At 38.7% G+C, this 17,039-nt stretch overlaps 1 protein-coding gene across 4 annotated transcripts in view; it reads left to right on the top strand.

Moving 5' to 3' along the window:
* The window catches only part of SGCG (sarcoglycan gamma), a 139,049-nt gene extending 122,434 nt beyond the window's left edge, over positions 1-16,615 (top strand). For all 4 annotated transcript variants that reach the window (XM_062567203.1, XM_062567201.1, XM_062567202.1 and 1 more), the window contains 2 exons: positions 14,251-14,374; positions 15,130-16,615. In XM_062567203.1, coding sequence (XP_062423187.1) covers positions 14,251-14,374; positions 15,130-15,303 — 298 coding nt within the window. In that variant the 3' untranslated portion in view covers positions 15,304-16,615. The remainder of the gene's footprint in view (positions 1-14,250; positions 14,375-15,129) is intronic.
* The last annotated feature ends 424 nt before the right edge of the window (positions 16,616-17,039 follow it).

The raw sequence follows: 17,039 nt of genomic DNA, 5'->3' as shown, positions 1-17,039 counted from the left end.
ACACTAATAAACTAGATACCTGACAATGACAGACTATTCTGCAAAATTGCTAAAATTAATTTGTCATCAGTGATTACAGCATATTCCACCAGAGTGCAAGCTACCGTGAAATCTTCATTAATGATTGTCTCAGTTAGAGACACCTTGGAGGCGACCACCTGGAGCTTTATTTGTAACTTTGTGGTTGTGCTTTCACTGAGCTAAGGGGTAATACTGAATTTGGTAGAGCAGTCTTTAAATTCTTTTTCACGTGCATACCTGTCTGCAGGTATATTAAGGGAATTAGTGAGGAGGAGTCGAAACAGGACTCACTATAAGGATGGACAGATACTCAAAGAGGCAAGGGACGTATTTTAGAAAAGCAGTATTTCTTGATATATTGGCCACGTGCACATTCCCTGCTCAGGTTCCTTCCCCTCCGCCTCAGCCTGTGAGTGGGACTGAGACACTCTAGTTGGGAGGAAACTGGAGTGAGTGAGGGTGAAGAGAGTACGGCACACTCGGCCACTATATTAATGACTTGCAAGTTGGGGTGGGTCTGACCTGCCTGTCGCTTAAGGCCTCCTCACTGGAGAGCTTCTGCTTGCGGCTACTTGCGGAACAAGAGAATATTGTGAACAGTGCACGTGAACAGTCCTTCTCTGCTTCCGAGGAGTAGTAAAAAAAAAAATAATAATAAAAAATATTATTCTGGGTTTCTAGGTAACTAACCAGACTTTTAGAGCAGTGATGTAAATAGTGTCATTGTATGAAAGTAAAGTTTTATAATACTGTAAGTTCTTTTATAGGATACTTAAAGTCATGTGAAAAAGAGAGCTATGCTGAAAACATCTGTGATGTGCCAGATTCAATCACATTCACTGGAGCCTTTGTCTTTTTTAATTACCTTGAGAGCCAGTACATTATAAAATTGAGGTCATCCCAGAGACCTCTTTTGAATTAGCTCTGCTTACCACTCTTTATCACAACTGTCAGTCTTGAGAGAAGCTGAAGGTTCTATTTTAGTCATATCTCAGTTCTGATCTTCAGTCTTCATCCTTTCAACATCTCTTCTTTGAGTGACGGTGGAGAAATAGGCAAAAATCCCTCAGCATTTAATATGGATGGAGCAGTAGTAAACAAATAACCAAGCTGTAATAATCACACGTGCCATGTTTTTGAATAGGTTATAGAGGTTGTTCTAAATTATTTTTATAGTCTTTTGAAAGTATCATTAAAACTGGGCAGTTTTATTCTCTTTTCAAGAGAACACGTAAATGCATTTGTCCTAGAACTTTTTTTTTTTTTTTTTTTTTTTGGTAAATACTGCTTACATCATAAAATAAATCCTGTCAACCAAAACCTGGAAACTGAAAACATCTGTTATTAAAATCTGTCTTTGCAATTGTGTTTGCATACACAGATCACCCCAAAGCCACAAGCAGTGTTGGTGTCTGCTGTGCTTATTCTGTACAAGTCCCTTGGTCCCGTAAGACAAGATAAACTAACAACAAAACCAAAATCTATATCTTCCTACCTGATTCTAAATGTTTTCCTCATTGTGAGTTATGCAGCTGATAATTCAGCACCCAATTCTGGTTGTATTTCAGTTCTTGCATATTCAAGCCACATTCACACAACAGAGTCCAGACATAAAGAAGCTCTGTGCCCAGTATAAAAAGATACATCTTAGCAGCTCACCCAGTTTCAAAACTCCCTTCTCTTAGAGCACAAACCCTCCTTCAAGATTCGTTCAAGGGGAAGGGACCCTCCCACAAGATGCTGCGCAGATGCCTTCTTCAGAAAGGCTAATGTCCCTGGAGCACTGCCTGCGTTCACAGCTGCTCAGGCAGGTAGTTAAGGTGGAGCTGATCTCACCTCATTTAGACATCTGCAATCAGATCTGCACCAGATCATCATCTCTCATCAAATCTTTTTTTGTGGAAAGTAACAGATATTGTTAGGGTATGATGTGTTTTAGCCTGATCTAAAATCCATCTAAAATAGATGGGATAAATTGTGCCTTCACAGCGCCTATTTCTCTCCATTCACTGTGAGGAGTGTTTAGGGGGATCATCTGTACTTCTCACTATAGGCAACTACATTTGTTCAGAGGAACCCTGCTTAGTGACAATTCCATGTATGGTTAAGCTCTAAAGCAGTAGAAATTCATTACAAGACACAAGGCCACCCACAATGCTAGGAAATGTTCAAATCCCAGGACAGAATTTTTTCCACATATAACCTTATATTCCATAAATTCATATAAATTGTTAGTCATAGTTTATATAACCTTGTAACGAGGATTAGCAAACGCTGCCAGTTACTGGTTCTTGTCTGATATCAGGCACAAAGTAATGAGTCATCCTTAGGTGATAGTGAGCTTGGAGGTCCTGACCCTGCTGCAGCTCTGTCTTTTCAGGAATTAGATGATTCCGTTCTATCTGCCTAAAATCAGTGTCTCTCACAGTTCTCCTATACTCACTAAAGATTTTGATAGCACTGAAAGCATTAAGACTGTATTCAAATTTATTATCAATTTTCTGAATCTCTTTTCTTCAAAAATTTCTGTATATCTTCTGCATCAAATTCAGACTTGGTTTTCATCCAATCATAATCACTGTGCCTCAGTCTCGCATGCTTGTATTTACATGTATAATTATTATTTTCTGCAGTTGTTCCAGAGAAGGTGAAAGAATTTTGTATTGTTTGTGCTTTCCATATTGTTCTTAATAAAGTCATTAGAGGAACACAGTTCAATCTGGCTTCTCAGGTCCTTCAGCTCTGATCTGTAAAATGTAAAATGTAAAAATTAATTAGGCACCTTGATTCAGCAGGAGAGCAAGTAAAAGAAGCTTGACACCATATCAGAGCCTTTAAGGATAAAAAGACTGTAAAGAGTCCACAGATGAATTTGTTAAATGTAGATAAATGGATAAAGTGAATAAAGGTATAAATTTAACTATGGACATAGTCTATCAGTAAGAGCTGGTAGAGAGTGCTCGTAGGTTGCAGTGATTGATCCTTAGACTCTTTTTTTTTGTGCGTGTTAGACAATCACTGAATAAAAATCAGTTTTTGTTCACGGATAAATGGATATTTATCCATGGATAAAGCATGAAAATGATGTTTTAAATGTCATCTGATGCAACTCCAGGATAATTTAGGCAATATTTTGGACTATGCTCATGCTTAGACAGGAACAAAGCTCTTGTTAAACTCTTAAGTTTAACCTATGATTAGAGGGTTGCTGTAGAATGAGTTTGGGGGTTTTACTGTGTTATTTTCTTTTATCATCTCTTTGGACTCAGCTTTACAAATTTCACATTGGTGCAAAGTAAGTATTTGGTATTGCCCTTAGACCATCTTATACAAGCCCTTGATTGTCTGGTTTTACCACTGTCAGCTCTGGTTTATCTAGTTTCATAAAATGATAAAACTGGTAGTGTTGTAGATGTTCAGGGGAAAGAAGCAGGTGCTGCATAGCATTATGCCTTTTTTCCTATTTGCCTTTCATTTTCACACATCTCTAGGGACCATCCTTTCTTCTGTCAACACTAAAATCCGTTATTCACCACCCTGTTCCTTGGCATGTGAGGCACTTACTGTTGAAATATGGAGAAGTTAAGATGAAAACATCTTTCTGGGGTGAAGTTTAATCTCTGAAAACTTTAGATGTTTTGATGTAGGTGCTCTCACTCCAAGCTGTCTGTACAGTCACTGGAGAATGTTTCCTGTGCGAGCCACCTCCGGCTCATCTATCCCTATGATACACTACACTGTATCATAGACTTATCCTCTGTGTTGTAAACATGAGGATGACAGATGTATCCAGTCAGCTGTGTTATTATAGGGTTAAATCTAGGCTAAAATTCTTCAGTGCAGGAATGGCATTGACGGATGTCTAGCACAGATTCTGGCATGTTGCTAGGCTTTATTTCATTTTTTACATCTGCGTGTTTGTATGACATGATTAAATAGCATTGCATGCAAAAATATGTATTTATTCAGAATTATATATTATTCACAATTCTAGAATTCTGAAAGACTTTCCAAAGGAAAGCAAATAGGAAAGGGAATTTGTACTAAATGCAAGTGTAACTCAGATTTGGATATAAGAATTTTATTTATTTATGGGGACTGAAATCCTGCTATTCACTATGAAGAATGTCTTTCTAATCCTTCTTAAAGATATTATGGAATTTTGGACTTCCATCTGTACAGTCAGTAAAGAGTGAGCAAAATAATATCTTACCTGAATGACAGCAGCTCTGTCACTATACTACAGGTTCCTCCTCCCTCCTCTCACATGTTCTCCGCAATGATGGTCTCAATGACCCTCTCTTAGAACCAGTCTAAGTTTACTAGAACTAATTCAATTGAAAAAAAAAAAAAAACAAATCCCACTGGGAAAAAAAAATGAAGTGGGATCTTGGCAAGGGAATAATCTTGAGTTTGACAAGGAATTTGTCAAAAATGCTAGTATAAAATGAAATTATAGGCCTTTCTGTTTATCAAATTTTTAAAAATAATTTATGTATCGTGTTGGGGTTAGCTTTCTTTTCTCATATGGACTGATTCTTGTACAGTTTCTTCCTTCTAGAGGATTTGGCTATTATGACCGCTTTGGAAAACTTAGATTTCACTCACCAATACATGAATAAAACAAAAGTTTCATATAATGAAAACATTTTAACCAGATTTAGAAAATACCGAAAACCAAACTGGATTCTATTTTATGTGGTGTGTCTTTTGCACTTCAGCATATCCCAGAGATCGCAGAATGCATTTTCACCTATCTACATATTGCTGTTCACCAAGAATACCCTGAGGCCTGGGCCAGTGCTCACTCTGACTAGCATTCAGCTGGAGCCCACCACAGCTCCTGCGTGGAGTGGGAGGAGGAGAGATGCACACTTTGATGTTCCCTTCTTACCTAGACCCTGGAAGGGCTGCCAGGTTTTGCCCTATGTATGAAGCAACAGTTAGGCATACATCAAGATCTCAGTCAAGTACTTTTCAAAACTCAGTTTAAAAAATAATGAGGTGATGTGCCTACATTAATCCATATGATAGTTCTTCCAGAACCTCTTTCTTTTTCTAATTTTTATCCTATTTTATTCCAGCAACAGATAATTTAGGGGTTATGTCACATTATTATTTATCTTAAATAGCTCTTGTCCATCTTTGTAACTTACCCTGTGTTGTATCAGTAGCGAGCAGTTCTATCCCGTCTTCATGTGTGCTTTGGTGGGATGGTAAGCAAAGTTCTTTGATCTGTTGTCATGAGATGATAGGTTCTCCATTCCCTTGGCCGTGGTATCCGCCCTCTTCTGTACCATTCTGGCTTGAATCAACCCTTCCTGAGTACACGCAATCATAGTTGTATGTAGTGCTGTAGATAAGCCTTGTCCTGTATTAGTTGAGAAACACTTGTGAAACACTTCGCGATTTGTTGGCACAACTGTTTTCTGTCAGCAATGGAATAGAGAGTCTCTTCCAGGCTCAGAAGGAAATACTCTCTCGTGGCCCATGAAACTTATGACCCTACCCCAGCCTCTTTCCTATCCCCGTTTCCCATCTCGTAAAACCCGCTCAGTGAATTTTCTCTGATTTTATGATGAAACTGAGCATGGATAACTTCAACAAGCAATAATATTTTAAAAATATTATTAGCAATCAACTCAATACAGTAAAAAGGATGTATTTGCTTCCTTTCACTGTAAAATGATGATGTAATCAAAGACTTTACTACATGCATTTTAATACATGATGGATCTTCTAAAAAATTCAAGCAACACTCCAACAGCTTGCAAAGTTAGATAACGCTTCATTCTTAGCAACATCATGGATCTTTTCCCAAGGAAATGTATAGTTTTGCAAAGACATAGTAAATGGAAACATGCAGAAAAACAGAGAATATCTTGAATGCAGCTCGAGACTCTATAAAGTCATTACAAAATCATCTTAACTATAGAAAATTCATTTCCAGTAGGTGAATTATACTTAATGGAGTTTAGTGACTATTTGTGACGTAAATTTTTGGACTATCAAGCGGCCCATCATGAAATATTCACCCCATTGATACCAGTGGGATTTTGTTATTTCACTGTGTCTTGCCTTCATTCCAGCCAAGCAGAACAAGCCCAGCTGTGTCATGCATGACGGCACCTTCCTGACACTTGGCAGAAAGGGAAATATTAAAGTGTCACAAGGGACATTTTTTTCCCCTCCTGGACTGAGAATTCAACCCTGAAGTGGCTGAGTTATGAATGCTCCTAGACCTTACCATCACAGACATCTCGAAAAGAGAATCTAGTAATGTCTTTGTACGCTCCAGAAAATCTAGCTATAAAGATAACAAATGCTTTTAAAAAGGTATGTATTTCCCTCATCATACAGAATTCATTATAGATTTGAGAAGATACATTTTAAGCTCAGCAACCATACTCTAATATAAACACTTTCATACCTTGTTGATATCAGACAAAAATAGTTGATCTAATGTTATTTTATTTTAAGAAATTAAGGATCAACTCTGCAGTAATGTTATATATGCCATGGAAAAGTCCATTGTTTTGTTTGGCTGTTAATAGCCCTTTTGTGACAAGTGCCACCACTTCAGCCATGAGGACTCTCAGTGTATATACATATATGGAATCATAGAACCATAGAATCAGTAAGGTCGGAAGGGACCTCTGGAGATCATCTAGTTCAGCCTCCCTGCTCAGTGGCAAGAACGTGATTGTCCCAAGAAAGAAGACTATCAGAAAGAGCAGTGCCTGCTGCATTCCCGTGAGAGTCTTTCAAAATAGCTCTGATGCTGTTGGAGTATTTTGGAAGTTTCAGTGGCTTTTAATGTGCATTTCTGTCTATTTTTTAGAGGTTAGAGATGTTATGAACTGACAGCAAAGCCCAGTACAGTTTGAGACTTTGTCAGGTGGTTGGATACAAAAGGTTAGACCTTCCAAAATGACATTTCCATTAATGCATTTAAGCATTAAGAAGAAAAGACTTGACTTCAAGAAAAAAGTGACTTTTCAGAAACAAGTTATAACAAATTGCTCCATATTTTATAGTCTCTCAGTTACAACAGTGCAGCTGAAGATTTAAAAAAGTGCTGCAGAATTACTAAAAGAGGAGTTCCTTTATACAGCTGCCAGATCATTTTTCTTTAACACAGTTCCTATGTATGTGAGTACACACCTCTGAACAGACACCCCCCGTATTATGTTATTCTGAATTAAACTGGATCCTATTCACTTTCTTATGACATTAACAAAATACACTTCTATATTTTCACAAGATGCTGGTCATTTTCTTTGTTATTGCTTCCACAGTAAAATTATTTTGGAGAGGTGTATTTGGTGTATTTAAGAGGAAAGCACCATTTTAATATTAAGTCACATTTTAGTACAATTATAACTTTCCTTGTGAATTTTATTTTGAAGGAACTGCAGAAAAGATCTTGTTCATTTTAAATAATTGTCATTTTGCTTTGATTCATTTAAAATACACTTTTGCATTTGTTTCCTTGCAATTTCAAGACACCATTCTATCCCCCCCCCCAAAGTTAGTATTTTTTCTCCTTGTATACTTAAATCTCTTTGAACAGTTTCCCTCTTTTTGAGGGAAATAAAAATGAAATATTTTACTGTGACTCTAATGTTTTGGGGATAGGGATGAGTTCCCAGTTGTGGTTTGGAAAATGCTGACTATATTGTGAATACAAAAGCAATCTCAATTTAGACAATAATAGCCTAACATGGGATTCAGTGTAAAGGAGCTCTCTATACTTATGTTAGTCTTATTGAAACAGAATGTGTGTCCTGATGCAGGCAAATCTCAGGAGGAATAACCCCTGGAAAATGGTTTCTTCGAAATAAACTACAAAAATTGGGATGATGTAATTTAACCGTTGACCAACTAATGGACTTGACACAGTAAAAATGGATGCTGTTTTTCAGTAATTTTTTTTCCATTATAGTTCATCTAATTTAGCTCAGTAAAGCTCAGAGTATCAAAATGAATGGAACAAAAACGAAAGACTGCAGCATCCAAGCACGAAGCAACTATTTCCCCCTTTAAATATAAATGAGAAATTCAATAAGTGTGATGCAAAATGGGGCATTTTAGAAATAAAATATCTCAGCCAACATCTGAAAGATTGACAGGGTTTATGTTCAATTCAGGATTTTGTGCCCAGGTTTGACTAAGTAACTTCTGTGTTTTCTTTACTGTGTAGAAACTGATTGAGGAAGCAGATTTAATAAGTTGTTAGTTTTTTGTACTTTTTTTGACATTCTGCATGAGTTATTAGAGTTTTTCTAAACTCTTTTCAGTGGTGCCCAATGGGAGGATGAGAGGCAACGGGCACAAACTGAAACACAGGAAGTTTTGATTGAACATAAGAAAAAACTTACTTCCTGTGAGGGTGACAGAACACTGAAGCAGGTTGCCCAGAGAGGTTGTGAAATTTCCTTCCCTGGAGATATTCAAAAGCCATCTGGACAGGGTCCTGTGCAACCTTCTCTAGGTGACCCTGCCTAGAGCAGGGGGGTGGACTAGATGATCTCCAGAAGTCCCTTGCAACCTTATCGATTCTGTAGTCTATTTTATTTCCATGCAAAGTGGCCCAGCTTCAGCCACTGGGTTGTAGAATGAGTCTGTTCCAACTCAGCTCCCTGCCTGCTGGTCAGGATTTCCTTCATGGCGATGATAGGATTTTGTACTATACTCAGAGAAGGGAAATCAGGCTATATTCTTTGCAATAAGGACTGTAAAAGAAGAGTAAGGGCAATGCCCCCCTCCCTTTTCCTAACGTGTGTATCTGCAGAAGTGAGATATAAGAAACCTGAGGATGTTTGCACCAGAAGGCTCCTTATATGTTTGTATTTAACTCAAATTCCTTAAGGTCCCTCCTTCTTGTCTCTCCAGCTTGAACTTAAATGTTTAAGAGCTGTCACTCAGCTTTCGCTCTCAGACCTTCCTGAGTCTTTCTTTTAGATGTTGACTAATAAAATGGAAAGAACAAAAAATGGCTGAAAGAAAGGAGTAAACTTTTCCCCAAATCCACAATAGCGAACTAGTTCCTCTGTTCAAGTCTGAGACAAGCAACCCACATTGCAGTGTGAGAGGCTCCAGGGCTCCAGGAGGTGGTGGCACTGTTTTTCCGGTACTAAAGCCAGCTCCACCCTGTGGTCCCTAAAAGATCCGCAAGGAGTCATTCCCTCTCCTGCTGGAGCAGGAGATAGATATTCCTGCAGCATACTCAAAAACTATCAGCTATTTTTTTACCACAACCACAGCAGGTTGTCACCCCTTAATATCTTCACTGCACACAGCCAGCTGAGCAATTTCTGGTCATTAGTCATCTCCATGCTTGCTTATCGGAAAGGTAAGAAATCAGCCCTGTAAGATGTTGAGCCCATTTCAGACCCAGAGCCTGGGTGCTGTCCAGGTTGCCTCAGAAGACTTTCACACAGTCCTTCTTAAATTATTCTGCTCATCCCAGCACCAAACAAGCATCACAAGCATCACTTTTACAGCCAGACAAAGCAGTATAGTGGACTTTGAGAACTATTTTACCAGCGAGTAAAAAGACAAAGATTAAAATCTTATCTTCCAGTTGCTTTAGTTGCTATGGACAGCTGGAGGACCAATATCCAGCAGGTGACAGAGATATGAAATATATTGTCCTGTTCAGTAGAGACTGCTTACTCGACCCTCACTACTGTGCAGTGTCCCTTCACTTTGCTGACAAACCTCCAGAGGGCTTCAGGGATCACTGTATGGCAAGTCGGGAAGGAAAGCAAGGGAAAAGTTCTACTCTGCAAGTGAGCCTAGGTGTGGTTGCTATTGCTTCATGTTCTGCGGGTGTGTCTACATCAGTATTTTAATTTCAGTTAGAAACGTGCTTTTAAGAGAAATCTTCCAACTGCCTGCACTCCCTACACCTTGGTTCTCCTTGTGAAGCTGTCCTGGAGTGCATAAGCTGCATGGCTTTTGGATTAAATTAGAGTAAAAGCTGTGTTCTCTTGGAGTGCACCTAATGTGCTCCTACTTTTCTGGGTGTTCAGTCTATGGGGCCAGATAATACCTAGCTAAAACAGTCCCCAAAACACACATAATGTGGATGTCAAATCCTTGACATCAATGTTGTACCCTACAGATGAATTGCTTTTGCACAACACTGCTTTTTTGGTAGCTACCACAGTACCTAGAAGCTCCTATTCTATCTTCCCTGGTGAGATACAGGCTGTCACAGATGCCCCGTTTGAGGACAGCACATTACACAGACTAAATCCTTCAGGTGATAAAGATCCTCAGTCCATTCTCTTCAATTAAATGCATATGTCTATAATTTTAAAAATAGATAAAGTCACTGGTAACAATATTTTCCCTCGTCATTCTACAACCTGAATTCAGGCAAGCATTACCCAAAGCACAAAAACACTGAGTCAATCAACTTCAGTGGTCTGATTGCCCACACACCCTCCAGCGTTTGCAAGCCGACTGAATCCTTGTTTTGCCAAAACTTTTGAGAGCTGCGCGTCACCTTTTTGCCCAGTTAGGTCTACTCTCTTCCCCTTTGTATTGCCTAGAGAATGGATCTTGAAACTTTCGTCAGTTATTACCTGCACACAGAAGTGCCTCTGCTTCCTGAATAACCAAGCGAGTAGGAGTGCAGAGCCACTTCCTCTCGTCATCTGCTTTAACTCGATCCACTGGTCGCTGATAATAAGGCCCTTTTTTCCTTATTAGTCTTTTTAAAATACCACCACAGATAACAATTGCAGTGCCCTGTCCATATCTTTCTGACACATTCGGAGTTCATACAGGTGTCCCCATGGGTCAGGTCTTCTGGTAGGGCAGTTCTGCAGTCCTCAGGCCTTAAGCTTACAGGAAGAATCAAAACCCACTGCAGTGACAACCTGGAGGTGCTCCTAGGCCAGGATCAGTAAGGAATAAAGGTGTTTATAAGATCAAAATCTAAGGGACTGAGGGAGTCACATGTCTTCTGTACCAAGTGGGGACTGAGGTGGCATATTCAAAATCACAGTTCAGTTCAATCACGTAATTTCCACAGTAGGAGCCCGTTCCCCCTTTTTTAGGTCTGCATTTGAGACATTGAACATTTTAAAACTTTATGAAGAAAAATATCATTATTTTTATTGAATTTGCTTTGCTAAAATCTCATGCATAATAGTTCCAGACAGCTTTAAAAACACTGCTTAAGCTCCAATGTAGTTTCCATTACCAGGAAGCTCCAATGGCTTGTTTAAGTAAATCAGCTCTTAATTAATCTAGAAAAAGGAGCTGTATAAACAGCAGAAACTTAGAATTGTGATTAATATAGCAAATGTAATTCTACCATGTAATTTAAATTATATCAATCGGATCATAAATCTGTAAGTGATTCAGGAATTTTTACGCTTCTTGTCAGCATTGATTTTAGTAGAAAGTAGAAAATATCTCTGGTGTTTGATTGCTTTTCAGACTCCAAATTCTGATATGCTCTTCAGAAATCTGTCCTAGTCTGCTTTCTTCTAATACTCAACAGATCTTAAACAGAAAAATGTATCCTTACATATACATTATTCATATATGTGAATTACTTTTTTAAAAAACACAGTCTATTTCAATGTTTATAGCTTTTCCCTAAAACAAACTAGTGAAACAGTTGTATTCCTGTTATATACAATTAATGACAGTAATTTATGAGACTATATTAAACTACATTTTTTTTCAAAATACAAACTTTGATTAATTTTTCATTGTGTATTGTATACAAATGTGCATCTCTAAAACTAATCCCATGAAATTTAGATTTCTCATGTATATCACGCAGTGAAAAACTGAGTTTACTTTTCATAAAAGTATAAGTTAAATATAAGGATCTTAGGCAAAAACATAAGGAATATTGCTTATGTAAAAAATAAATCAGGAATATTGCTTAATAAAGCTTGCTAATAGTAACATTAGAAGTCTGATGCAGAACAACCTAGTGCTCGTACCCATGATTATGGTAGAGGTGTGTGCAATCTCAGAGCCCTGAAATGGTGGGATCAGACAGTGGGATGAATTCTGCTTATGGATACGACCCCAGATTGCAACCATGATACTGCTATCCACTGTTAAGAATTTAAATTATCAGTCTGGAGATTAAACTAATTGAAGGTGACTAAACCAGGATTGTCAGGAGAGCAGCACATAGATGCTTCTGCTTTCTTGGAGCAGCAGTGATCAGTAAATATGGCCCGACTTTCAGCTCTTGGGATATAAAATAAAGTGTCAGTGATTGCGCTCACTTATCACCATCTTAGGTGTGGTAGAATCAAATTATCCTCTGTTAGGTTATCAGCTAGATTTAACTTTTTCTTCTTCAGACCTCTTTAGATATAGCTGAAGTTTTATGCAAGCACAAACTGACTTTTAAATTCCACTTGTAATACATTAACTTCAAAAAAAGAATTGAAGCAATTTGAGTAAATGAAATCCAGCTGCCAGCTACATCAGGACTGTGTGTGAAAACCTCTCATTCCTCTAGCATGTGATCAGCAGGCAGCACCTAGACTTACTATGGGAGGACCTTCTTGGGCCATAGTCCTCCTCTCATCCAGATGGGCAGCTGCTCAGCACATGTGATGGTGCACATGGCATCTGCCGGGAGCGTGCACTCACGTGCACACACACACACACACACACACACACACACACACACACACACACACACACACACACACTTGATTTCCAGAAGGTGGATGCTACAACACAGAGGATGGGGAAAGCTGATGCCTGCCTGGGTCTTGTGTCCAGTGATGCTGAGTTATGGTGGGTGCACAGGTGCAGACCAGGGAACTGGGAAGCGTGACCAAGATCTGTATTATAGATGTAGCTTGTGTTCTGCTACATTTGTACAGCAGATGTGCAGAATAGGAAAGGTAACATGGCTGCAAAGTAAACTGAGACCACCGTAATGGTCCCATAACTCAAGAGAAACTAAAATTTCCCCTGAACCCTACTTTTCTCCTCTCCTACTTTCTTGTCCCATGCTATTAGCTCCAATAGGTGGAATCAGAGAGCTGTCCAGGTTCCCTCTCCTGTGAGACAATCACTTTAGTAGGCTCAGGAAGGCCTGAGCTCTTTCAAAAATCATTTCAAATTAAGTAATTTGTTTGAAAAAAATGCATATGTGCCAGTGCAAAACCAACACGTGTCAGCATGAAAAAGAACTCATACATACTTCTGTATTTAAGCACTGAGGATTAAATAATCTGTTAAAAAAAAACACAAAATCCTTTGATTCATTTTCTCTAGGAGAGAAAAAAAAAGAATATATAGCACAAACGGGGGGAAGGGAAATAGCCTGATTAATGGTGGCTGATAATGAAAAATACAGGCTGGTGTCATCAACAAGGGTGAGACAGTATTCAGAAACAAAAGCTAACATGCAAAAAGTCTGATACCGCGGAGCTGCCAGTGCCTCCAGCCGAGGAAGCAATTTAATGACCGGCTTGTTGCTGAGTTTGCAGTTTTTCTTTCTTTCCCCTGATTTTTATCCTTGCTGTTTATTGTGGGAATGATGCCAAAAGTCTGAAGAAACAGGACCTTATCTTTCTGAAAATAAAAATCCATTAATCCTGCAAAGCTGGCCCAATGCAGTGATTATTCAGCTAATACAGTCCCTTCCTGCCATCTTGTGGCACTGTAGGGTTTGCAGCTTTCCTTCGTATTGCATAGTTTGTATTTCACACCAAGCTTTTGGCTTTGTAGATCTTAAATGCCCATCTAGTTAAACTGCACATATGCACTGAGTGAAATTTTGGCCCAACTGACAGTAGAGGCAAAAGTCCTGTTGATTAAAAGCTTTCCAGGTTACACTCAGTATATTAATTTCAATACTCTGTTATGTCACAAAGGTAAACAAATTTGAACTAAAGATCTAAAACTGAATTCTCTCTCTCAAAAAAAAAAATACAGTTACACTGAAAGAAATCTCTCACGTAATTTCAGAGGGTTTGTATTTATGTATACTTCATGTCTGTACTGGATCTTGAATTCATCTTTTTTTGTTCTAATTTGGGATACACTAGTGTTTAAATAGTTGCCTGTTTTTTCAAGTCTCTCTGAAGAAAAAGGAGGCTACATTCACATGACTTCAAGCAATAGCTTTCAAATATTTGATTGTTCAACATTTACTTATAATTCAAAATAAAGGAATATTTGAGAACGTGCTACTCAGAACAGATTCGCTGTTTCTGCTTTCAGACTGGAATCACCAACTCGATCTTTGAGCATGGACGCACCAAGAGGAATTAATATCAAAGCACAAGCTGGGAATATTGAAGCTCTTTCCCAGATGGATATCAAACTACACAGCAGTGATGGTGTGGTGAGTACAAGCACTCCGGTTTCCATGACTGTGGTTGATCTTGCTAGCTGATTATGTCTCAGAACATTATGTCTTTTTAAAAGTTCTACTCATTCAATTCTTCAGATTTTAGGAAACAAAGTATTAAAATGAATGGTGCCAGTAGTAAAACATTTATTTATAGGTCAGATTAAATAACAGTATCAATTGATCTAATGTCCCTATAGCTTGGAGAAATGTTTTTAAATAAGACTCTGATGCTGCTCAGCTCCATGGCTAACACTAATCCTGAGTCACTCCAGAGGGATTCTTGGATCACAGGTAAAAGATTCAGCCAAGAATCTCAAAAATATTTAGGTTTCTAGATAGCAGAGTGAAGCTCTACCAAATAAGAGCTGCCCTAGCAGCAGCAGCACTAGAAATGCAGCAGGCTATTGACCCGCTCTGGCGTACTGAAGGCAGTGTGAGTTCAGCCGGCCGTGTCCGTCGTCAATCCACCGCGGGAGCCGCAAGGCTATAGCAGGCAGGCTGGGCAGACCTGCCCGTGCGACGGCAGCCGTGCCACAGCTGTGCCCGTGCCAAGGGCAGGGCAGGAGTTCATCCCTGCCCGTGCTCCAGCACTCACCTGAAGAGCCTTAGAGCAGTTTTGTATATGAACGGCCTGGGCAGAAGGCTGTTCTTAAACCACTGTCTAGATATAGTGCAGTCGTTCTCTGGAACACTTTATTGTATTATTATCTCTAGCAAACCCATTTGTCCTGCTTTCTCCCATGCAGCTTTTGCTTGATGCTGAAACCGTGCGATTGCCTAAATTGCCGGAGGGTACAAGAGGCGGATCTGGTACTTCTCAGGGGCTCTATGAGATCTGCGTTTGTCCAGATGGAAAGCTCTACCTGTCAGTGGCTGGCGTGGGCTCCACTTGCCAAGAATACAGCCGTGTCTGTCAATAAAGCACCAGAAAATGCCACATATTCCCTTGCTATTCTGAGTTTTATATCATTGCTAACAGAGCATTACTGAAAGAGGAAATTTAAAAAACAAAGCACTTCAGTTTAGGAAGCAGATATGTATCTAGAAACCTGGACTACAGGGTGAAAGGAGAACCAGAAGAGCACAAATGACACCTTAGCTTCAGAAAAATGACTTGAATCAAATGAAACGTTCTGGCAGTTTTGAAATCAGCCATACAGAGAACATAAGAAAAAATAAAAAGAACACTGAACTATTGTTCAGTCAAATGATTATGTTATTGTTAATATTTTTGATCTCCATGTGTTTTTCTCTCACTACATGTAAACAGTTACTGCGTTAGTAGGTGAAATTCATTTCGAAGGAAGTACTTGAACTATTTGATAAGATAAAGCATTATTTGGGGAACTCAGAAAGTGCCAGCAAATGGTCTATGCAATTTTGTTCTTGCAATAACACAAAATACGAAAGAAAATGTGTTTGTATGAGTTGTGTGCAAAATGTGTTAGTTTTCTGATTTTTTGAGTTTTCTGTTTTGATTTGGCAACTTAAATATTGATTTGCCTATTACTGAGTCACATAAAAACAGATTAACAGAAAAAGCTCCAGAAGTTACTAATTTATACCTTCCTGTGTCTTCAAAGCTGTTAACTGTACAGAAATGTGTTAGTATATTTTATAATAGAAATAGTTTATTGTGCTGCCTGTACCATCATACTCATTTAAACCCTTTTATATTTTAGGATATGCTAATTCAACAAGGCTATTTGCTCTGCCAGTTGGACTAGTAAAAAGAAAATCTCTAATGTAGCTCCAGCTTGTCTGATACAAGGAACTGTATGGGCTGTGGGAGAAAAAACATCCTTTCTTGTCTGCAGATTGGATTAAGAGGACTGTGTCACTTCCATCTGCAGCTGTTGACTGCTCTTTCTGATCCCATCAAAGTGGGACCCCATCACAAAAACAGAGAGTAAAAGTACTTGTTATTTTTTACATTAGGACTTTGGATATAGAGTAAATGCTCACCAGAGCTGACAAACCATTTATTGACCTTGTAGAGAAACATGACTGCAGACCCATTTCCCTGTACAGTGTTGCACTGAAATCACAAATAAATTGTTTGCACACCTTTGGATAGCAGGATTTGTAATTAATAAGCTGTTGCTTAAACATCATGGGTTTTTAATCCCCTTGATGCTATTTTGTATATATTTGATGATACTATTACCTAGTTAGGAGCTGCAGTCACATAGTGCCTTGGTGTCTTTTTTACAATAAAAACTTAAACATTAATTATTATTAAATCAGTGTGTCCCTCTTTTAGGGGAAAAAATATTCATTCTTAACGCAGTAGCATCAGAACAAAAGAAAAGAATGGCCAAGACTGTATCATTTATTAAACTTGCTACTTTGGCTCTAGTGGACAAAACAAAGAAACCAACGCTCAGTCAAGATCCCAAATACCTACAAGAGACTGAGTAGGGAAAGAGCTCCCAGTTAACAGTATCTGCTGCTATTGTGGTAAAGTCCTGGGTAGTTCCTGCCTCAAGGACTTGCCTTTGTATTTTATCCAACAGTGTTAATGTATGATACTGAAACTACCCTTCATTAGCAGGGTGGAGCCTTCAGCAATTAATCCAAAGGAGAAGAGCTTCAATAGGAAGGAGTAAGTCACATGTGTGAGAGCTGAGATTTTGGGACCCTTCAGGCAAAGGAG

This window comes from Rhea pennata, chromosome 1, assembly GCF_028389875.1.
Source record: "Rhea pennata isolate bPtePen1 chromosome 1, bPtePen1.pri, whole genome shotgun sequence".
NCBI lineage: Eukaryota > Metazoa > Chordata > Aves > Rheiformes > Rheidae > Rhea > Rhea pennata.
Note: the sequence above shows the minus strand (reverse complement) of the source record. Positions and strands in the feature narration are given on the sequence as shown.